This window comes from Protopterus annectens, chromosome 2.part0 (assembly GCF_019279795.1).
Source record: "Protopterus annectens isolate FY-2018-M chromosome 2.part0, PAN1.0, whole genome shotgun sequence".
In the NCBI taxonomy this organism is placed as follows: Eukaryota; Metazoa; Chordata; order Ceratodontiformes; family Protopteridae; genus Protopterus; species Protopterus annectens.
In genome coordinates, this window is record NC_056728.1 from 1,432,504,401 (window position 1) to 1,432,529,848 (window position 25,448).

At 41.6% G+C, this 25,448-nt stretch overlaps 1 protein-coding gene across 1 annotated transcript in view; it reads right to left on the minus strand.

Annotated features, from left to right (window-relative positions):
* METTL14 (methyltransferase 14, N6-adenosine-methyltransferase subunit) overlaps positions 1-25,448 on the minus strand; it is a 572,808-nt gene that overhangs the window by 162,012 nt on the left and 385,348 nt on the right. The window contains exon 8 of the mRNA XM_044061658.1: positions 16,605-16,697. Coding sequence (XP_043917593.1) covers positions 16,605-16,697 — 93 coding nt within the window. The remainder of the gene's footprint in view (positions 1-16,604; positions 16,698-25,448) is intronic.

Sequence of the window (25,448 nt, forward strand, 5' to 3'; positions counted from 1 at the left end):
GGTGCCCCCAAAAAGGTGGTCAGTAATTAGTACCAAATTGAGTAAATTTTGCACAAACACAAAATCCCTCCAGCTATAAGCAAATACATCAGGAAGGTATTGTAGAGATTTTAGCCAGTTAGTTCAGAGGGGATGGAGGGAGGGTAACCTGCACTGCAGCAGAGTGTACAGTCGAACATCTACATTTATGGTAGGTACAAAACTGTACTATGTTCATCGTGTTACCCTGCTGCAGTCATCACACTTGGGCTGAATCCCAAAGCTAAGGATGGGTGGAGGAATCATAGAGGGTTGGAAGAGGCTATAAGGCCCTGCAGAACTGCAGTGGTGAAGCCTGCCCTAGTCTTAGAGTAAAGTGGTAAGTGATAGTGTTTGGTAAACGTGTGTACTGAACTCCAAGTTGCAGCTTCCAAAATCTCCTTGGTTGGAACCCCCCCTGAGAAAAGCTGTAGATGTAGATGTGCCCTGGTAGAGTGGGGCCTAATGGTAGCAGGAACTGGTTTTCCATTATGGGTATAGCAGAAACGTATGCAATGTCCTATCCATTTGGAAATGGTTTGTTTTGAAATAGCCTTCCCTTGTGAAGCTGTAGCATAGGATACAAAGAGCTGGTCAGATTTTCTGAAAGCCTTAGTTTTGTCCAAGTAGTAACAAAGTTGCCTGTGAATGTCCAAGGAATGCAGGAGTCTCTCACCTTTGTTCTGTGGATTTGGGAAGAGGGTGGGTAAGTGGATGGTTTGATTTAAAGCCACACTGGAAACCACCTTAGGCATAAAGGAAGGATTAGTTCGTACAGAAACTCTGTCTTGATGAAAAATGAGGAAAGGTTCCACTGCCATTAGTGCCTGCAGCTCTGAGACTCTTCTAGTTGAAGTTATTGCTAGCAGCAGGGCAGTCTTCCATGATAGGAACTGAAGATCTGCAGAAAAAGCTGGTTCAAAGGGAGGTAGCCTTAGTTTTTCCAGAACAAAATTGAGGTCCCATGTTGGTGTAGGTGCTCTCCTGGGGGGCCTAATGTTTTTTTGCCCCACTGAGGAACTGCCTTAGAAGTGGATGCGAAAATAAGGGTGGATCCGTGTTGTAGTGGGCTGAAATAGCTGAAGCATGGATTTTAATGGAGGAGAAGGAAAGTCCTTTGTGCAACATCTCAGTTAAGTACTGCAGAATGTGAGGCTGAAATGTGTCTTGGCCTTTAGCTTGGTTCTAGGCACAAAACCTTTTCCATTTGTCCGAATAAGCCTTCCTAGTGCTTGGCCTCCTAGCTTCCAGAATAACATCCATAACTGCTTGGGAAAGAGGAGCTGGCTGGATGCTTAGGTGATTTTCCATGCAGCCAGATTTAAGGTTTTGAGTTGGCTGTGAAGAATCTGATTGTTTTGTTGTGTGAGCAAATGGATAATTTGTGGTAAGATCCAAGGTGGGCCGTGGGCCATGTTTCTCAATAGTGGGTACACCAGTGCTGGCGTGGCCAGTCTGGGGCTATGAGAATCAGTCGTGGTCTCTCCTTTTTGACTTTCAGAAGCACCTTTGTGAGGAGAGGCAATGGAGGGAAGGCATATGCTGTCACGTTTTTCCAACTGAAAGAGAGTGCGTCTACTTTCCAAGCTTGATGGTGAAGTGTCCTTGTACAAAACTTTGTTATTTGATAGTTTTGAGGACTGGCAAACAGGTCTATGTCTGGAAGGCCCCATTTTTGAGTTATCATTGTAAATACTTGTGGATCTAGTTTCCACTCGTGGGGATCCATGATGTTGCTGCTAAGGTCGTCTGCCAATGTGTTCTTCTTTCCTGGCAGGAATTGAGCTTGTAACTGAACTTGGTAAGCCAGAGCTGTGTTCCATAAGATCATTGCTTGCCTGCATAGAGGGTAGGAGTGAGTACCCCCTTGTTTATGTACCACATTACTGTGGTGTTGTCCGTCTTTCTTGTAAGTTGTCCTGGATGTAATAGATTCTTGAAGGCTGTCAGAGCTTTCTGTACAGCTAGCATTTCTTTTTGATTGATGTGCAGATTCCTTTGATCTGCAGTCCATATGCCTTGAACGCACTGTCCTGCCATGTGTGCCCCCCAGGCGTAGTCTGATGCATCTGTTGTGATAGTTTGCCTGGCTGGGGGCAAGGTGAACGGCTGACCCTTGTTGAGGTGACATGCCTGTGACCACCATAGAAACTCCTGTTGTAGGCAGGGAATGAGAGATATCATTGTGTCCAAGCTGTGGCTGTGTTGAGACCATACGCTTTTTAGGTACCACTGTAATTTCCTCATATGCAGCTTTGCAAATGGTATTAGTAGTATGCAAGATGCCATGAAGCCCAAAGCCTACAGAATTTTTCTTGCAGTTAATTGGGTCTTTGTTGCCATTGTTTTGAAATATTGAGTCAGCTGTAGTTGCTTGTCTGGCGTCAGATAAGCCTTCTGGGCCGTTGTGTTCAAGCTGGCACCCAGGAATCTCATATTTTGCGAGGGTACTAGTTTTGACTTATTTTCGTTTACTGCGTACCCCAGGCAGTTTAGTAGATGTTTTACAAAAACCAGATGATGTAAGAGAATGTCCTTGCTTTCTGCTTGGATGAAGCAGTCATCCAGGTATGGGTATATTTGAATTCCTCTTCGTCTGCAGTATGCAATTACTGGTGCCAGGCATTTTGTGAAGACTCTGGGCGCAGTAGATAAGCCAAAGGGCAGTGCAGAGAATTGGTAATGGGTTGAACCTGCAATGAAACTGAGGTATCTTCTGCAACTTTGTCTGATAGGGACAAGCAGGTATGCCTCCTTGAGGTCCAACGTTACTAGCCATGCCTTCTTGCCCAACATGGGAAGAAGCTGCTGTAGTGTTAGCATCTTGAATTTGGGTACTTGTAAGAATGTGTTTAAAATTGAAAGGTCCAGAATAGGTCTCCAGGCATTGTCCTTTCTGGGCACTAGAAAGAGTCTTGAGTAAAATCCTTGACCTTGCTCTCGAGTAGGTACCAGTTGAATGGCTCTCATGTCCATGAGAGCTGTAATTTGCTTTTGAGCCTCTGCCCATTGATTTTGTGGCAGGTTTGACATTCCTCTTTTCATTGGCAAGGTGTGAAAATGGAATCTGTATCCTCGTAAAATTATGTCTAGGACCCATTTGTCCTTTGTGACAATGTGCCAGTTGTCTGAAAAAAGTGTGAGTTTTCCTCCCAAGGGGGCTGCCAAGAGAGAGTTGCTTGGCCGGATGAGGTGCAAGTCATTGAGTCGGCCTTCTGGTAGATTGGGACCTGTCTTCTCCTCCCTTCTGTGTTGTAGTGCCCCATTGGCGAGGTTTGTACTGGGCTTGTGGTTGTCCTCTGCCTCTTGGGCGTCTGTATTTACCCTTCTGTGGTCTGTCAGTAGCTGGAAAGGACCAATTTTTTGTTGGCCAGTTTCTGCTGAAGCGAGGGGGCTGTACCTGTAGGAAATCTTTGACTGTCTGCATAGATTTTGCCTTATCCTCCATTTTCTTTAAGACTTCTTCTGCTTTAACTCCAAAAAGAACATCCTGCTGTAAGGGAGCATCTAGAAGCTTTGCTTTAACATGATCAGGCAGAGTTTGTTCCTTTAACCAAGCATGCCTACGTATAACAGACCCAGTGACAGCTGTTCTGCAGGAGGCCTCCAGAGAATCAAACCCACATTGTAAGGTGTGTTTGCCCACCTGTTCAGTTGCATGCAACAGATCCTGCATTTCTTTCAATTCAGACTGTTGAGGGAGAGTGGTGATTCTTTTCTTTAACTGAGAGATTAGAAATTGCTGATACTTAAGCATGTGAAATTGGCAATTTAGTGCCCTCATAGCTAGAGTGGCTGAGGTGTAAACCTTTTTCCCCCACCTGTCTAGCGCTCTGGAATCCCTTTCAGAGGGTACAGGATTTTTAGCCATAGAAGCCTTAGCTCCTTTGGGACCCAGAGAGATTGTCTCTGGGTCAGCAACAGGACTTTTGTATAGAAATTTTTGGGAATCAGGCACTCTATAGTATCTGTCAGGCTTGGCCGGAGCAGGAGGTAGAGAGTCTGGGTTCAAACTGGATTCTAAGTAAACATCATCCACAATGTCTAACACGGGTGGGATGGCAAGTGGTCTGTGCTGGGGGAGTAAAACAAACTCTCTGAGCCTTTTCTTCGAGTCAGAGTAGTCCTGACCTTCCCAGTGGAAATGTTCCCTCATAGTGTGTAAAGTTTCCCCAAAGGAGTAGTCTTCAGGAGGAGAAGCTGAGGAAATGGAATCCTCAGAATCAGAATCTTCATAAGGGGAGAAGGATTAATCTTGGTCTTCAGAGGAGGCTGAAGAAATGGACACTTGTTCAGAGGATGCATAATCTTCCTCTTGTCTAGGCCTTTTGTCAGGAGGAGGCTGGGAACCCCTGATTAAAGAGATCAAATCTTCAGCCATTTTGAGCATCTGTTTCTTAGGCATTGGGCCTTGTACAGGGGACTGAAGTGCAGTCCTTTTAGATTTAATAGGAGTCTTTGTCTTAGGATACGTTTTAATGGTGAGTGTCGTCGGTCTGAAAACGCCTTCAGAAACCGATGGCATTTCTGCAGCACCGACATCTTTATCAGCAATGTCGTCGGTAGGGCCTGAACAAAATGGTTGCGTCGGCCTGGTACATTCCGCTAAAAGTTCCGAAGCGGTCTCGGGTTCCAGATCTGCAGTAGTCAGGGGTTGCGTCGGAGCCTCAATGAGGACCGGAGACCGGACCAGCTGAGGCCTCGGAATCTGGCTTAGGCCTGGGCTGTCTGTCCTTATCCTTGCGTTTTTTGTGCACGCCGGTAGTCGGTTGCTCCGACTGCATACTGTAATTAAATTTTCTACCGAAGTAGTGTCGTGCGAAATCAAAGTGTCTTTTAATAGTACGTTTATTAAACCTAGCACAAAAATGACAACCAGTGATGTCGTGGTCTGGGCCTTGGCAAGGTATGCCCATAAGAATGAAAATCCTTATGAGGTATTTGCTTCCCACAAGAAATACAATTGTTAACTTTTTCTGACATTGGTCTGAGGCAAGAAAAGTTTCCCCAACGGGGTACTTAGCTTTATAGAAGACTTCGGTCTGAAATTCGAATTCGAAAATCTCAGGAGTCGGCCGACCGGCACTTGCGAACTGCTTCTGCTTCAGGCACCGCGCGGCAAGAAAGACTGAAGAAAATGGCGTAGGTTGCAATATATATACCCCTGGCGCACTGACGTCAGGGAAGAAGCAACAGCAACTGACACCGGACCAAGACTTTGGAATTCCGGCCGTCTGCGGGACCGCCTGACGACAGGATAACCCAAGTGTGATGACTGCAGCAGGGTAACACGATGAACATCTTCCTTCTATCCAAGTAAGGTATGGGCAAACACAGAGATTTGTAACACAGCCCTGAATTCAGCACTAACCTGAAAACTAGACTATATTAGCTTAGAAAGGCGGGAAACAGGTATATTTTTTTTCCAGAAAATAAAGCAGATACAATAAAAAAAAAACACTTTAAATGCACAAAAAAGGATACTTATTGTTATATATCGCAGATCAGAGTTGTAGTCATCGCTCCTAGTAATAAAGTAGGAAGAAACATAAATAAAGTAAAAGCAGATTAATAAAGTGCAATGTATATATATATATATATATATATATATATATATATATATATATATATATATATATATACATATACACACACACATACACACATATATATATATATATATATATATATATATATATATATATATACACACGCATATATATATATATATATATACACACACACACACACACACATATGCATATATATATATATATATATATATATATAAATAAAACAATAGAAAACGAACAAACTAATTTAGACAAGTTACCCAATTAACCAGAAAAAAGCTCAAAACTGAGCCCTGTTCCAGCAGTCTTCAATCAGACAAGTTCTAACTGCACATTCTTGCTACTAGGGTGCAGGGGAACCTTCTCCAAAAAAAGCTGGCCTGGATCAGTGCTCAAGTTATACAAACAAAGCTAGATTCAGCAGGCCTGAATCTGGTCTATGCTCCAGCAACAAGACATACCAATTTCAGAAAGAAACAGTTCAAATAAGCAGGCACAATAAAGCCTGTCATCAAAAATTCCCAGCTCATAAGGGCAGAATCCAGCTTCTCCTCCCACAAGAGTGCAGACCACAAACCTTCTTAATGTAGAATAACTGGCCTGAAGCCTAAGTGCTTAAGCCAGAACTAATACAGACACTGAGCTTTCAATCAGCAATTCCCATCTTAGAAGGATGTAAGCTACCTGTCCTGCCACAACAGTGCAGAACACAAACTTTCCTAATGTAAAACAACCTGTATGAAGCCCAAGTACTTAAACCAAAAGACTTAACAGTTACAATCTAATCAGGCTGCTACAGAGCAGTAATAAATGCAAAAGAATAAATAAAATTGAGTACTTTTAAGAAAAGCAAAATAAAGCAGGAGGAAACACAAATGCAGTAAAAGCAGATGAATAAAGTGCAAACTTTTTTTTTTGTTAAAGTGCAAGGAGAGGAGGAAGGAAGAACCTAAGTGGGTTGATCTTCTCAAATCTTCTCTCTCTCTCTATTAAGTACAGTGAACACTAAACTCAGAATATGATCTCACTGTACTGGGTTAAGTGAGCAAATGAGATGGACCCAGGAGGAGTGTTCTAATACAGACTTACAGGAGGGACGGGCAATTCCAGAGCCACCAACAAACACCAAGACAAAAACAGGGAGGGTGAGTGGGGAACTAACTGCACAGAGACACACAGCACACTATTCAATGAAACACATAATTAGGTAACAGAAAAAATTAAATACAGTACTTTTAAAACTGCAAGTTTGTACTTAACAGAAGACTAAAATACACGACTGCAAGTTTGTACTTAACTTCAACTTCTAATGCAAGTGATTTGTGACCAACAAGTCTCTCAGAAGTTGAGCATAAAAATACCTACGGTTCTACCTCTTCTGTAAGAAAACGGACAGCATGCTGGTATTAACCCACATATCCTATTATCTGACATTAGAATATCCCAGTGTTGCTTAATCAAATTCCTAAGTAACCCAATGTTACTACCAAAATTAGTCACTCAGCTCAATGTTTCATCTTTGACCCTATGTTTGGTATATTGCAAAAATCCATCTATCCATGTTTGTGATGGAATTGCAGGTTATCAGAACATCTTTATAATTATATCCCCTTTCACAAAATCACTTAACCAAATCAAATTCTTGTTTAAATTCATGATCCAGTGAGCATGTTCTTCGAATTCTAAGAAATTGTGATTTTGGAATATTACGAACAATATGAGCTGGATGACAACTTGTTCCATGTAATAAAGGGTTAAATTAAGGTTTTCTTATATATTGCAGCATATAAAAGTACCATCATGATTTTTAGTGATCGCAATATCTAAAAAGGAAATTTGTTGAGATCATATTTGACACTAAATTGTATCCCCCATTTATTTTCATTGACGTACTGTATATATTTATTCAAATATACCAAGTCAGAGTTCCAGACCATCCAACAATCGCCCAGATACCTACGGTATATATTTATAGCCTCCAGAAAGATATTATGACCAGTACAACAAGTATCAAGAAAACTCATTAACAAATCTGCATAAATGGGAGCAAAAGATACTCCCATAGCAGTTTCTTTCAACTGTAAAAAAACATTCTTGCCACCAAATTGTGTAAATAGTAAAAATACATCAGTAGAATAAGAACTAATAGTAGCAGTCCAAATTTTAAATGTTGGAATAAATTAGATATATATGGTTAAGAAAATCTTAGTGAATTTAAAGTATAACATCTTCTTCTTTCAGCTGTTCCCATTAGGGGTCACCACAGCAGATCATCTGTTTCCATTTCTTCCTGTCCTCTGCGTCTTGCTCTGTCACACCAACTCACCTGCATGTCCTCTCTCACCACATCCATACACCTTATCTTAGGCCTTCCTCTTTTCTTGTTACCTGGCAGCTTCATCCTTAACATATTTTTCCCAATATACCCTGCATCCCTCCTCAGCACATGTCCAAACCAACGTAATCTTGCCTCTCTGGCTTTGTCTCCAAACCTTCCAACCTGGGCTGACCCTCTAATATACTTATTCCTAATCCTGTCCACCCTCGTTACACCCAGTGCAAATCTTAACATCTTTAACTCTGCCACGTCCAGCTCTAACAGCTGCCTTTTTGTCAATGCCACTGTCTCCAACCCATATAACGTAGCTGGTCTCACTACCCTCTTGTAGACCTTCCTTTTCACTCTTACTGGTACTCGTCTGTCACAAATCACTCCTGACACTCTTCTCCTCCCACTCCATCATGCCTGTACTCTCTTCTTCACCTCTCTTCCACACTCACCATTACTTTGAACTGTTGATCCCAACTATTTAAACTCATCCACCTTGCCTCCTCTACTCCCTGCATCCTCACCATTCCTCTATCCTCCCTCTCATTCACACACACATATTCTGTCTTAGTCATGTTGATCTTCATTCCTCTTCTCTCTAGAGCATATCTCCACCTCTCCAGGGTCTCCTCCACCTGTTCCCTACTCTCACTACAGATCACAATGTCATCTGCAAACATCATCATCCACGGGGACTCCTGTCTGATCTCATCTGTCATCCTGTCCATCACCATTGCAAATAGGAAAGGGCTCAGAGCTGATCCTTGATGTAATCCCACCTCAAACGCATCCATCACTCCCACCGCAGACCTCACCACTGTCACACTACCCTCGTACATATCCTGTACCACTCTTACATACTTCTGACACTCACGACATCCTCATACAATACCACAAGTCCTCTCTAGGCATCCTGTCATATGCTTTCTCTAAGTCCACAAAGACACTATGCAACTCCTTCTGACCTTCTCCATCAACACTCTCAGAGCAAACATTGCATCTGTAGTGCTCTTTCCTGGCATGAAACCATACTGCTGATCACTAATCACCTGCCTTCTTAACCTAGCTTCCACTACTCTTTCACATAACTTCATGATGTGACTGATCAATTTAATCCCTCTGTAGTTACTACAGGTCTGCACATCACCCTTATTCTTAAAAATCGGTATAAAACACTTTATCCATTCCTCAGGCATCCTCTTCACTTTCCAAGATTTCATTAAACAATCTAGTTAAAAACTCTACTGCCATTTCACCTAAACACCTCCATGCTTCCACAGGTATGTCATCTGGACCAACAGCCTTTCCATTCTTCATCTTCTTCACAGCTATCCTTACTTCCTCCATGCTAATCTACTGCACTTCATGATTCACTATCCGCACATCATCCAACCTTCTCCCCCTCTCATTCTCTTCATTCATCAGCCCCTCAAGGTACTCTTTCCATTTGCTCAAAACACTCTCCTCGCTTGTGAGTACGTTTCCCCCATTATCCTTTATCACTCTTACCTGCTGCACATCTTTCCTAGCTCGGTCCCTCTGTCTAGGTCCTTTTCTCCCTCCTTAGTGTCTAACCTTTCATACAACTCTTCACATGCCTTATCCGTAGCCTTCGCCACCTCTCTCTTTGCCATGCACCTCATCCCCTTATACTCCTGTCTATTTTCTTCATCTCTCTGACAATCCCACTTCTTCGCCAACCTCTCTCTCTGTATACTCTCCTGTACTTCCTCATTCCACCAACAGGTCTCCCTGTCCTCCTTCCTCTTTACAGATGTCACACCAAGCACCTTTCTAGCCATCTCCCTTACCAGCTCTGCTGTAGTTACCCAGCCATTCGGTAACTCTTCACTGCCACCCAGTGCCTGTCTTAACTTTTCCCTGAACTCCACCTCACAATTACCCTTTTTTCAATTTCCACCATTTGATCCTTGGTGCTACCCTCACACTCCTCCTCCTATTCTTGATCACCAATGTCATCCTACAAACCACCATCCTATGCTGCCTAACTACACTTTCCCCTGCCAGCACTTTACAGTCTCCAATCTCCTTCAGAGTGGCCCTTCTACATAAGATATAACCCACCTGTGTGCATCTTCCTCCATCCTTGTATGTCACCCTATGTTCCTCCCGCTTGTTAAAATACGTATTCACCACAGCCATGTCCATCCTTTTCACAAAATTCACTACCATCTGACCTTCTGCATTCCTTTGCTTAACACCATACCCACCCATCACTTCCTCATCCCCTCTGTTCCCTTCACCAACATACCCACTGAAATCTGCTCCAATCACCACTCTCTCACCCTTGGGTACAGTCATTACCACTTCATTCAACTCACTCCAAAATGTTTCTTTCTCATCCATTGCACACCCAACTTGTGGAGCATATGCACTAACAACATTCATCATTACACCATCAATTTCCAGCTTCATAAACATCACTCTATCTGACACTCTTCACCTCCAAAACACTCTTAGCATACTGTTCCTTCAGGATAACCTTTACGCCATTTCTCCTCCCATCCACACCATGATAAAACAATTTTAACCCACCTCCGATACACCTAGCCTTGCTCCCCTTCCATCTGGTCTCTTGCACACACAATATACCCACCTTCCTTCTGTCCATCATATCAGCTAGCTCTCTCCCTATACCAGTCATACTGCCAACATTAAAAGTTCCAACCCTCACTATCACAGTCCTAGCCTTTGCCTGCCTTCGGGCATGCCTTCCCCTCCTCTTCTCCTCCTTTGGTCAACAGTAGCCCAATTTCCACCAGCACCCTGTTGGCCAACAGTACTGGTGGCAGTCGTCATTAACCCCGGGCCTCGGCCGATCCGGTATGTATATCTGTACTGTTGTCTGCATGTATGATTTGGCAAAATTTTAATTTAAAAGTATAACTTTTAATTCTGATATTGTAACTATAACAGGATTATATCTGTAACAGTTCATCCTTTCTTGCATGAATGTTAGAAAATAAAAGGATTGTTTTTTTACACCAGTGAAAGCATTAGCCAGGGTAAGCAATGGCAAAGTCCACTGTTCATTGCTTGTTTCAGAAATGACTGAGAAAATAGATTCTGTGGTTGCTCTGGAACATCTCAAGTAAATGGAAAAAATAGACATTTGTCATGAGAGTTTCCTGAATCAAATCAGTAAGGATACAAAGAACATCTTTAGAATGCACAAGGAGTTTTGAATTTGACTAATACTGCTATCATATCAGGAGACTTAAGACACAGCATATTTAGTCTAGACTTTATGAGGTCTACAGTCAGACTCAGAACTCATAAAATTAATTGTGTAGCATATGATATGCAAATCACTCCAGCTATCTCATTAGCTAGAAAGCTATACATCAAAAATTTGCATCCCCTTTTCAAAACTGAAAAATGTAACTAACAGGGTAGTATGCATTATATTAGGTTGAGCATTGTAAATTAACCTAAGCACTACATTAACCATGTCTTTGGCTAACTATAGTACATTTTTTTTTCATACTCAAAAAAACTGCACAAACTTCTTAGATTTTGCAATCATATTTAACTCTTGTAACATGCAATATAGCTGCATGGCTTCTTTTACAAGTCTTCCACATTCAAAGGACTACTTACATCTGACATTTGGTTTTGGTTTTGGTGCAGTTCTTGGTGCACTAGAGCTTCAATTTGGATGCATATTTTCAGTAAACTCTCGCTGCAACTCTTGAATATCACAGGATTTATACTCTATACTTTCTTGCAAATGGAGTGTCTGTAGCACTTCTTGTTGATCGTGGTCATGAAGCTTCTAATTTGTGCTGCTTGTCTGGTATTCAAGGAATTATATCTCAGCTTTCTGCAATATTTGGAGACTGCCAGTTACCAGCTGCCTTTAAATTAAGCCAAATACGAAATCATACACCTTAACACTTTCACTGGTAGTTGGCTCAAAATGATCTAGCTAAGTGGAGACAGGGTGCTATGCTTATTGGTAAATGACAACCGCCATCACAGGCAATAAACAGTAATACATATACAATAAACACCAACCACAAGAACTAAAAAGTGAATAAGCTTCAAGTACAAGGCTATCTGCCCTTATGTGCCACTTTAAGCCTAGTCAATTTCCCTTTTGGTGCTTAAAATAACCTATCCCATTTGGTGTTACATTGGCCTTACTCATCTCAATGCCAATGATTATACATTACACCTAGTAACATTAACTTGGATCATTCCACAGACAATCTGAGGGGACCTATGTATGGGATAAAGCATTTAGGAGCTGCCTCTATCCATTAGTAGCACAGGGGGTAGTCCTGTGGAAAATGTTTTGTTTTCCTTCCACAGCTCCAAGTTGGGTATGAATATGGACAGGGATGAGCTCCGTTTCACATGGATGGGGACTCTAGAGCAGCGATATCTGCTGTGACATAAACCTGTCCCTCCAAACTGTTCTGTTGATATTGCAGTAGAGGTTTCAATCCCTAAACTTACCCTTTAACTGCACTGTGGCTCTACTGTACAAGTTTACAGTGAAAATATGCACAGAAAAATAAAATAATATTTAGTTAAGTGGATATATTATGTAAAGAAAAATCTGATCTACAGATTAATTAGACCTCTTAACTTTCCTCTTACTAAGAAATGCTGGTCCTGTGTAAGCAAGAGTTAAAAAAAAAATATTAAAAATATTCACAGGCAGAACACAGACCTTTTGCAGACGTATCACAAAGTTCTTCTAAGCATAAAACAATTAAGAACAAAGACCAACATCACATACATATACATTTCAATTTTGCTGATCTATTCCCCAAAAAAAAATGTGTATCTCTCTTTTTCTTTGTTCATCTTCCCTATAGAAGAAATTAAAATGCTTTTCCACCTGTAAAGAACAAAGGCTTAATTACATCAGACTAGAGAAAACAGTCTATCAATACCCAGGATGTCGACATAAATCTCAGCTCACTGCATTTTAATGTCCGTTCCCTTTCAAGGTTCTAGCCAAATATTTCTTTTAAGTGGACTGTGATGATATTTTTATGACCTGTTAATACGAAAGATCCAATCACTTAAAGAAAACCTATACTCAAAGACATGTCCTTATATACCCTTTTATTTAAAAAAAAAAAAAAAAAAAAAAAAAAATTAAAAGGTCACACTTTCCCATGACCTGGATAACATGCATTTTGCAGACCAAGCATGCTATTTGTAGAAAATATGAAAAGAAAAAGAAAAATATGTAACATTTTTAAATCAGTTTTTCTTAGTCTGGCATCAACCTCGGTACTGCACTAATAACTGGCAGGTGGTGGGGGAGTTTTCAAAGGGCCCTTACACCAAAAGATGAATCCCATAGGAGGGAAAAGCTCTTCTAGGGTTCTATTGCTAGCTAGGTCCTGGTGACCTGGAATGCCGCAAGACACAGAAGAACACGTAGACAGATGCATCACTTGTGCAGTGCACAATGTGGGCAAAAATATTTAAGCAAAAACCTGTAAATTTCCTTAGACTTGGGGACAGGATTCAAATTAACTTTGTTGTCCCTCTCCCAATGACACCAGGAGGGTTTCATTTAATTTAATAAATGAAAGTTGTGGCATACAGAGAGTTATGTGAATCCCAACTGAATATATAATTCCTACTTGGGGAATTCCATGAGAAATCCATAGTGACCAATGTAGTCACCTTACCAGTACAGTGACACAAAGCAGCGCCCAAGTTATGGGGAGTAAAAATTAAAGTTATGTACATATAATGCTATATCCGTGTTGTCTTCTACCATCCATCTCATGAGTATACTGGATCAGACATTGGCAACTTTTAGAATCTTGAATGCAAGGCCCAGCCTGCTTCCCTCTACCCATAATTCTCTTTGATCCCAAAGAACCTCAACCTGAGTTTCCCTGCCTGCATCCAAGACATCTCTCCACCTCCAAATAAAATGGGGAACAGGGAGAACAAAGAAAAGAAGACCAGAACACAGTATAAAACTGTACTTAAGAAAAGGCTCCTGACAGGTCAAATATAACCAACCAATCAAGAGCCCGAGAGCCATAAATGTGACAGTTTGGTAAGGGCACAGACAAAGGAAAGGTTGAGACAGACTGAAGACAACACAGATCTTGCCTTATATTAAGTACATAACTTTCGTGTCCGATGCTGTCTTTTTCATCCTCCACAACTCATGGGACTTATTTCCAAGCACAGGATATTGTGGAGGATGGTAGAGCCAAGGAAGTATGGGACCTAGACTGTAGAGCTAGCTTATAATGAGAAACAAAAATATGAACAGTACACCAAGCAGCTGCAGCACGAATATCAATTTCTGGAACTCTGGCAGAGAAGATGCCATGACTGCTCTAGTAGAGTGGACTTCAGGTTTGTGAGGTACACAATCTGATAGCCACCTGGATAGTGCGATCTTAGAGATGCCATCTCCCAGTTTGGCCCTGGAAAGAAAGACAAAAACCTGATCAGTTTTCCTTAAACGTTTGGTACACAGCAAATAAAACCTCAACTGGCAATGAACATACAGCAAATGTAATGTATATTAGCCTTTGTTCAAAAAATAAGGAGGAATACTGGCAAGTTAAAGTGGTCTGACTCAGGGCAGCTTACAAGGTCAGTATAAGGAAAAACATAGGACTGGTATGAAGAGGAACCTTGTTCTTATTTAAAGATCAGACAAGGTGGCTCACACAACAATGTTCTGAAATCCTCCTAGCTGATCACCAAAGGGAAAATAGTCTTCCAGAACAGAAACTTGAGATCCACTGAAGCCGACAGCTAAAAAAGGGTCAAGTCAGGGCATGGAGCAGCAAAGTAACCCCCAATGAGTCACCAGATCTCTCAACAGTGATCTAAGAAAAAATGTCCCTCATAAAAAAGCCTTAGAAAATTTCAGCAAAGCAACAGGGGTGTGGTTATTCCCCCACTTGAAAGTTAGAATTTGGTGAACACCATGGGGACTGTGGTAAGACCAAAACTGAAAGTGACTGGCTCCCAGCTGAAAGCACAGGAACCTCATGGCCTGCCTTGCTATTTTGATGTGGTAGTAGGCGTCCTGCAGGTCCACTGAGTGCATCCAGTTATACTTCCTCAAAACAGATAAAATGGACTGAACCGCGACTGTTGCTCGTCTTGTTTCCCATTAAAGACAAACAGGTGGGGTAGTTCGTTTGCATGCTTTATTACACAGAAACACATCAGAATGAATAGCAACAGTACAAAATATAAACAAATGATTAACTGACAGACTACACAGACATATGCTTACATCTCAACAGTTTACTACAAAATGGCAGTCAGGTTCGCATGTGCTCAGTATTTATCCACTTGTACAAGCCCTTAGAAAGCTTCTTAAAGGTGTACATACACATCTACAGTGACCATTCAGAATTTCATGTGTTTTACAAACTGGTTTGGATGACGGAGGACCAGAATGGGCCTTTTATTTAGAACCAAAAAGAATCTTGAATAGACACCAGATCCTAGCAGGTCTGGCGGGACTTCCTGTGTAACTTACTTTTCTAGCAGCTCTGAAATTTGTGTCTCTGCTGTCTTTCAATGACTGGGTGGGACTTTGGGAAATTCTTTGTTTTAAGAGGTTAGGAAACAAATGAAGTAACATATAATCTGGGTTTTAACTGCAGTAATAATTTACTGCACTTTCTGCTCTGTAGTGTTCTGAAAAATATTTTACAGTATCGACATCCATTTGTATGTGCATTCTCTCCTTTGTCCCTCCATTTGTGATACCCAAATTATCCAATTTAGTATTATGGGACAGTCAGAGCTTATACTAAGAAGCAATGCATATAAAGCAGAAGACAATTCTGAGTATGAAACCAGTCAGTCTTAACACACGTGCACAGTCACACGCACTCGCACACACTCCCGCATGCGCACACACACTCACACCCACACACACTCCCACACACGCACACTCCCACGCACGCACACTCCCACGCACGCACACTCCCACGCACGCACACTCCCACGCACGCACACTCCCACGCACGCACACTCACACTCACACACACTCACACTCACACACACTCACACTCACACACACTCACACTCACACACACTCACACTCACACACACTCACACACGTGCACGCATACACACACGAGCACGAACACGCACACACACGCACACACACACCTACTTACCTAGGGGCAATTTGGACCACAGCCAGTTTAACTATCAGCATGTCTCTGAGATGTGGAAAAAGTTACAACACTCCGGTGAAAACCCACAAGGTCAAATGGTGGACACTCAAACACTGCACAGAAGTTATCTCAGTCAGGAGCCTAAATGGTTGAAAGTACTGTGAGGCGGCAACACTACCACTGTGGGAACATGCCACTCAAAGCCATGCTGATAATTTCTGAAGTAAAATTTTATATGTATGCCAACATGCTTTGCAAGAACATAATACTTTTCAATTGTTACATAATACTGTTAATGGAAACCACACTGATGTTATCTGGGCAACTGTAAATATTTTTCTTCAGTCTGTATCAAATATAACAAAAATCTAAGCTGAAAAGCACCTGTGATTGATTTCTCTCTTTAAAGAGATCACAGTCATAGGGTTAAAACATCCAAGTTATAAAAACCGGTACAGAGAAGTGAGCCACATGAACAAAGGCAATCAGAATTAGTAATCACTAATCTTGTGAAACTCTTACCAGTCTACCCAAGTCCAGGCCTTCACCAGAGCCACACCACAAGAAGACAAATGACCTAAAATCTGAAATTTCTTCAATTGGCAGCTTCAAGATCTGAAAAAAAAAATGATTAATTCAGCACAAAGACAACTTCAATAAACAGCAGTTCTTGTACTTAATCTTTAGGCTACTCTCTTTATAGCTGTAATAGTAGTTATGGATGGACACTTTTTTGTATGACTACTCCACTCCGCTGGGCATTACACTCAAAAGAACTCAACCATTCTTCCAGAAAACTGCAACATCTTTTATAGCAAAACAACTCACTTGTATTTACAACCTGATACATGTGACACAATGGGCCAAATTCCAAAAGACTTGATTTCAGAGTAAGTCACTCCAGGACTTTCTCTCAGAGTAAGCCAGTTTAAATAATGCAAATGGCTTGGAAACCAATTTAACTTCCAGGTACATATTTTTTTTTCTTCTTTTTTAAGCATTTAAGACATTGAAATGGAATACAATATACACATGTGCCTCTGTCTCAGGTGACTCAGTGGACTGGGTTGGTAATTAGCCTATTTAGGCTCATATACTATGTAAGTTGAAACTAAAGGAAGCAATCCTAGACTACAGGACAAAGCTTATATCTATAATTTAACCTCTATACTACAGTGTCAACTACATGCTCATCCTCAGCAATCAGCTTCGACTTCCTCCTTTAATCTATTCTTCCAGCAAGTCAAGCCAGGTACAAGAAGATTCTTTCTTCACGAAATAAATGTTGTCACACTGCTTTAAGAAAGCCAGAGTACACCGCATTTCATCAAGAGACATTGTAGTAAATCAACTATGTCATGAATCCATAGTGGAAAAGGACTTAAAAACAGACTTGTACAGCAGTAAGGCAAAAATGCAATTTTCCATATGTTCAGTGAACTGCATTTACCTTCTGTTACTTGATCTGGACTTGTCCTGCCTTATCTATGCAATTGTTTTTCTGGCTCTATCAGTAACAAAAAAAAGTCTGATTTGCTGATTATAAATCTTTACTGAAAGTACAGTTCTTTGATAAAAAAAGAAAAGCAACAGGTTGAACAGATCACAGCAATCCCAGTGAACCCCACACAGATAAACAACTTATGTACGATCAAGGAATGTGGTTGCAGCCTTACAGCATCAAGGCAAATATTAAATGTGTGTACAAAGAATGTGTATGGGTGAATCAAACAATAAACACTAAAAATAATTTTACATAGGGAAGAAAAGCAGGTTTCTATACACACACAGATGTCCCATAAACCTCAACAATGGAGTCCGAGAGATTTAAGGAGTTCACACATATCACAGATGTGTAAAACCTTCACAGATGCAAAGCTCTTATTTTTAAGATACCAAAGGTCTGCAGATTGAAAACAGACACAGACGTACAACAGCAAATATTCACTATAGATGCAGATCTACAAATAGTACTCAAAGGTTAGTTATCCTGACCAGTGAGATCATTATTCCCTTTTGTTATTATACTGTACTACATTCTTCAACCTCGTGCCTGTAGAAGTTACTTCACCTTTTACTGTGCAACATTATCTTTGCTAAAATCCTCTATTAAGTATAAAGTCCTGAGGGGTAAGATGATTTGAAGGGGGAATGGTTCATAGGTAGGTACTAGGCTATCGGCCCACGGGCCTAAGTAAGCCTAGCCAACAAGGTTCCCTGGCTTACGCCACCCAAGAAAGTTAATTTCCTGTGCCCCTGTCAAGCAGAGCCACTCATCAAGATTTTTCTTGAAAAGTGCGAATGAGGAACTTTGCTTGACATAGATGGGTAGCTTGTTCCAGAGTATAGGAAGTCTCTGGGACAGGAATCTATCCCTCCATATTGTATTTAGGTCCCTAGAGCATGTAGCTCGGAGGGATTGGGATTCCTTTAGGTGCAGCATGTCCAACAGCTCTGGGTTTAACATAGCTTTATATGTTAGGCAGAGATCTCCTCTGAGTAGGCGATATGCTACAGAGTAAAGCTGGAGTTTTTTTGAGACAGTCAGTGTAGGGCATCTGTTTGAGGCCAGTAATCCTTTTTGTGAGGTACTTCTGCGGCCTTTCCAGCTGGTGCAGATGTCTTGTGAGGTGCATTCCAAAAGGGGCGTTGTACTCTATAATGGGTCTAATGAGTGCCGAATAGAAGGGAACAATGACATCTTTTTTCCTGGATGAGAACCCTTTTGTGATGTTGTGCCACATAGAAGGATTTTCGGACTACTGTGGAGATGTGATTATCAAAGGAGAGACTACTGTCCACCTGGGTCCCAAGGACTCTTAGCACACATTCAGAATTAAGCAGACTGCCGTTTATGTGGTAGTTCATGGGTACAGAGTTTTTACCAAAGGGGATGACAATGCACTATTTGGCATTGAGCTTGAGGCCATGCCTCTGACACCATGCATCCGTCTCAGTGAGGCCCTTCTGTAGGATGTCCACATCATTTGGGGACTCGACTATGGCTCCTAGTTTGCAGTCATCTGCGAACTTCATTAGCCAGAGGCCTTTTGCGTTAGCCTGTACCTCACAGAAGTAGATACCAAACAGGAGAGGTCCCAGGAATGAACCCTGTGGTACTCCACTTGTCACTGGCTTGAAGTCAGATTTGGAGTCTGCAACTTTTACAGTGTGGGTTCTGTCAGTGAGCCAGTTGGCAACCCATCTTGTGACACAGGGATTTATACCTAGTTTACAGTGAGTTTAGCTATAATTTCAGAATGGGGAATGGTGTCGAAAGCCTTGATGAGGTCAAGCTAGGCTGTGTGAAACACCTTACCCTCGTCTACGGCTTTGGTGACTGCTTCAAAGAAGTCTATCTGGTTTAGAAGGCATGACCTGCCTTTCACACACCCGAACTGGGTGGGGTCCAGAGTTTGGAGGTTACCAATGTCTTTGTTTAGGAGTTCCATGATAATACATTCCATGGCCTTGCAGAGCAGGCTCATAAGGCTAATAGGGCGATAGTTCCCAGGATCAGTGGTGGCTCCCCCTTTGTGGAGTGCAATAACTGTTGCTGTGCGCCATTCAGTGGGCACAAAGCCTGACATGAGACTATGACTGAACATGGTGCTCATGTGGGGAGCCAGTTCATTCTTAAGTTCTTGTAAAACGCAGCCTGGGATGTTGTCTGGTCCCATGGATGCTGTGTTTTTGATTTTAGGGAGTGCAGCTTTTACCAGCACAGATGTGATTACAGGGACTCTGCTTTCTTCCTGTATAGATATCGGCCCTTTAGGGGGTGAGAGGGGGGTAAAGTTAGCACTGAACTTATCTGCCAGGATGTTGGCAATATCAGTTGGTTCTGTAATTTTTGTGCCGTTGTGCTGTAAATCAGAGCAGATTTGGGTGTTGCTATTGAGATTCTTGACATAGCTATAGAATGCTTTGTGGTTGCCCATAGAATAAGTGGCAATTTTGTTTTCGTAGCTAGCTTTGGAGGATCTTATAAGGGATCTTAGCTTCTTACTGAGGCTGACCAGGGAGCTCTTCCATCATGGGATTTTACTCTCTTTTGCAACAGTTTCTTCCTTCTGTTGTAGTTTGTTTATGGCAGGGGACCACCAGATTGGCTTCCTGTTTTGGAGGATAGCATCTTGGTTCTGTTTGGGATAGCACGATCCATGCACTCATGTAAGTGCTTATAGAGTGCATTTGTGTAGGATTCAGCAGTCTTAACTGTATTGTCCATCTGCATGGGTTTCATGAAGTTCGCTACTTCTGTTTTAAGAAGCATGAAGTTGGCTTTGGAGAAATTTTTGGTTTCCTTAATGGTGGGTGGGGGCAGGATGCGGATATCTAGGGTGATTAGCTTATGTTCGGATCTGACCAACAAGGAGTTGACTTTGGGTGTGGAACACCAGTCACTCATGTTGGTAATGACTAGGTCTAGGATACTGTTGCCCCTGGTGGGGGTGTGGATAAGTTGATCCAGGGCACTGGAATGTATTAATTCCAGAAAGCATTGAGCAAAGGAGTTGGTAGAAGAGTAGTTTTCCCAGTTAATGGTGGGGTAGTTGAAATCGCCCATTATTACGGTGTTTGATTGAACCCTAATATTTTCTAGTATATCAAGAAAAGAGGAGTGGGAATCCTGGGGCATGGTGGGGGATCTGTAGCAAGCTACAATTTGGATTGCAGTTTTGCCCAGATTTGGTTGCCCTTGGATAACTTCAGATGCATTATGCTGTGCAACTAGCCTGGAGGTGTGGATATCCTTAATGAATATGGACACACCTCCGCCTTTGGTGTTCTGGTCCAGGTTAGATGGCCGAAAAGTGTGGTACGAGTTATAGCCTGGTAATGCAGGGGTACTCTCTAGAGCCTTGAACCAGGTCTCAGTCACTGCACAGATATCGATGTTCTCCATTTCAAGGAGTGCCTCTGGGCAAAAGTGACAGACTTCAGGAGTTCTTCTTTCAGAAGATAAAGATATGGTGAGTGTTTGTACTATTACTTTATTTCTCAAGGACTCGTGCCCTGATGCGTCTCTCACCAAAGCAGTTCACAAGCAAAATCCTAATAGTAGGCAGGCAAGATGACAAAGAAATGACTTTAGGTGCAAATGCCTAAAACAGAGTTCTGTACACAGAAACTCTGGCCCTGTGGTCACAGTCTTCAAATGATGATCTCTGCACCACACAAACAAAATACTGAGCACAGTCTCTCATCAGCTACTGCACCTCCCTTGAAAACTTCAGAAGCATTTTACTTGCTATATATCCACCCAAATTCTAGACAGGCTCACTATAAGAGTATCCCTAAAACAAACTAATTTGTGATCTGTGCTTAAGCAGTGCATGTAGACTATAGTGGAATTAAATGACAAATGGTTTAGTAGTGGTACTTAAGATACTCAGAGCACAAAGACTATAGTTGAATAAATCCATGCCTGCAGGACGGTCCAGCCAAAGGATTTCACCCCTACACAATAGTGGAAATTACATTGTCCCACAAAAGGTGTGCTGACTACCAACATTCCCAAAAAACTAAAAGCATTTATATCTGAATGGTACTCTAATAATCTGAAACAAACTGAAAATTGATAAAACAAAATGAGATAAGTTAGCCAAGCAATAGGTGTTGAACTGGCTGCTGGTTCCCTTTCCCTTCCAGGTGTAACAGATTTGCATAAGAAGTCTAAGGGTCTATATCACATTGTCGAATTATGACAATGTCGAAAGGCTAAAATGTCGAAAGTGCCGTTTATCAAAACTGTTCTTCTGGGGGGGGGCTGTGCCCCCCCCCACTAATTATATATATATATATATATATATATATATATATATATATATATATATATATACACACCAACTCCAAGATCGCACTACAGTGAGGAAAGGGCAAACTTTTCGCTGAATGGCACTTTCGACATTTTAGCCGTTCGACATTGTTATAACTCAACAATGTGATAGGAACCTGAGGTCTAATACTCATAAATCAGTTATATTCAAGAGTCAGAAAGTACAATTGTGCAAGTAAAACTACCATAACAGCAGATGGTCTATTGACAACTGCTGCAGTAGATTCAGCTACCTGGGTTATATCCTACCTAGGATATAACAGCTGTCAAGTGTCCAAAGATTCAGAGCACCTTCCACAGGCTCAAACCATTTGGCAGCTCAAGCTGAGCAACCTAAAAAAAAAAAAAAGATTTAAGCGCCAAGCCCTTCAGAGCTGTTATGCCAAATGAGACAGGGAGTCCAAGCCCTGACAGGGGAGTATACTAAAACGGGGGATGGAAGGTGGCAGCAGTCTTTCAAACACCTACTCTTATGGTAAGTTTACTTACAAAACTGTACTATATTCATCATATTGATCACTGTTGCAGTAGCCTCAGCTACATGAGTAGGTTAGCTTAGCTTAGCTTAAAATTTTTAGAAAGAGGAAGGGGAAGGGTTCAGGAACCCCTGGAGAATAGTTGTAGCAAATCCTAAACTATACCTAAAGAAGGAATCAAGCTTGTAGTGCTTTGTAAATGTATGTAAAGAGGGCCAGTTTGCTTCTTCTAGAATCCAACCCTTTCCAAAACACTGATAAACCACAGCCCTACTAATGTTAGCCTTGATCCTGACTGTAATAGTTTTGTTGAGGTGAGAATAGCTAAAGGTAATAGCCTGAGACATCCACATGGAAATAGTCTGTTTAGACACAAGTTGTTCCTTCTGCTTACCTGCACAAGTGAACAAACAATCCAAAAATCTGAACGACTTTACTTTGTCAACATAGCATCCAAGTTGTCTGTGGAAATCCAAGGCATGGAGTAGCCTTTCTCCCTTATTTTTGGGTTCAGGAAAGAAAACAGGTAGATGGATAGTAAAGTAAACTCTTTGATACCACTTTAGGCATAAAAAGGATTAGTTCTCAAACAAACCCGGCCTCTGTGGAAAATGAGACAGGGTTGACTCACCATAAGGGCTTGCAGCTCAGATACTCTTCTTACAGAAGTGACAGCAATCAGTAAAAGAGTTTTCCAAAGTGAAAACCACAAATTAGCCTAATGAGTTAGTCTAAAAGGAACAAGTGTTAGCTTCTCTAACACAAAATTAAGATCCCAAGGAGGGGCCACTGGTTTTCTTAGAGGCCTCTTGGGCAAAACCCATTTCAAAATATTTGATACAAAAATGCATTGAAAAAGGAAGATCAGGATCCAAGGGCAGATAAGCTGAAGTGGCTGACAAATAAACCTAGATGAAGGAGTACGAAAGGCCACAGGATAGCAACTTACAGAAATGTTGTAAAATCAGTGAAACATTAGCCCTGAATGGGTGCTAGTTATGTTGTTGGCAACAACTCAAAAGCCTTTTCCATTTACTAACGTATACTTTTCTAGTAGCAGTCTTTCTTGCCTCCACTAGTACCTGCTACACATCGTCAGTAAATAGGTGTCTAAAAGGAATTAAACCTTATCATCCAGGCAGTCAGCTGAGGTTGATTTGGGTTGGAGTGCATCAAACACCTCTATTCTTGTAAGGGAATATCCATTCTGTGAGGAAGCTTCTGGTAAATGACCCTGACCATTCTAAAAAGGAAGAACCACTGTTACCTGGGCCAGATGGGGGTATCCATAATGACCCTGGGGATTCCTTCTAAATCTTCAGAAATACCCAGAACATTGGTGGAAAAGCATACAAGAAAATTCCTGTGTCCAAGGAAAGGATAAGACATTCTGTCTTCTAGGCTTTCTTGCATGGAGTCCTGGACCAGAATTTTGCCAGCCAACTGTCCAGACAGGAAGCAAAAAGGACTACTTAAGGAACTCCCCACAGATGGATCTAATCCTGGAAGATCTAGTTTTGATTCATAAGGGTCTGCCTTTGTCCTGCTCAGCTTGTCTGCCACAGTTTTACTCTGATGGGATATAGGATGCCTGCAGAGTGAGACTGTGCAGTAAATCTAACATGACTTCTCTGAAAAGTAGGTAAGACCTGGCTCCCATTCCTTGCTGATGTGCTGCATCACTGTGGTACTGTCTGTAATAACGTGAAGTGTTTCAATGACCAAAGAGGATTCAGAGAAATGAGTGCCATGATTATAGCAAGCATTTATTTTATATCCATATGCTTACATCTTTCCTTGATGTCCCAAACATCTTGCACTTTCATCCCTCCAGATACTGCTCCCAACCAAAGTCCAAAGCATCGGTGGTGAGGGAATGCTTTGGAGAAGGGGAGACATTGATTTTTGGGATATTTGATGTCTCCATCATGTGGTTTCTCTACTGACAAATCCCAGAACTAGGATTTGAAAAGACAAAGGGTGTTGGCTCTGGGACCAAAGAGACTTTAGATACCACTGTAACTTTAGATACCACTGTAATCTTTCTTATGTGCAGTCTTGCCAGAGGTATCATGAGAATCATAGATGCCATGAGACCAAAAATTTAGACATACTCTCTTGCAAAGACTGAAGTCTGAGTGGAAACCCTAGAAATAGATTTATTTTTTTCCTGCGGAAGAATGGCTCTCTTATCTGAGGTGTCTAGCAGACACCCCAGGCACACACTCCCCTATGAAGGAGTCAAAAAAGACATGGATATTCTGTTGGAATCCCAGCTTGTGAAAGCTATGTCTTACCCAAGTGAAAGATTCTTGACACTTTGGAAGATTCTGTACAAATACTCAAGCCATCTAAATATGGAAAAATGTGGATATCCTATAGCCTGCAATGAGATGTAACTATAAATAGACACTTTGGTCTATCCACTGCTCCAAAAGAGCTTGAATAGTTCTTGTGTTAAACAAAGCACGATGAGGGACATCGTGGTCTGGACCTAGACAAGTGACGCAGTAAGAGTGTAAGTCCCGGTGTGGTATTTGTGTTCCACAGGCGAGACCATTAACAACTTTTTCTGACATTGGTTAGTGCAAGAAAAAAGGATCCCTAACAGGGCACTTAGCTTTCGAAGACTTCAACTTCAGTTCAGAAATGAAACTCAGGTAGCAGCCGACCGGCACTCATGCAAACTACTTCTGCTTTGGGCTCCACACCAAGAAAGACTAATGTAATGCCGTTGGCTGCCTTCCTTTATACCACTGATGATCTGACGTCAGTCTTCAAGCGACAGCAACTGACGCAGAAATACTAAATCTCTGGTATTCAGGCTGGCCAAGGACTACCCTGTCAGGGATAACCCAAATGTGATGACTGCAACAGTGAAACACGAAGAACATCTGATATTGTGATCCAAACACACAAAACCTTATGAAATGCCTAAAGTTTGGAAAAATAGGTATGTGACAAGCATCTTTTACATCTAGTGTTAACAAGAAATGTGAAAGAGAAAGAAGAGGTAAAAGATTGTGAAGTGACATTATTTTGAATATG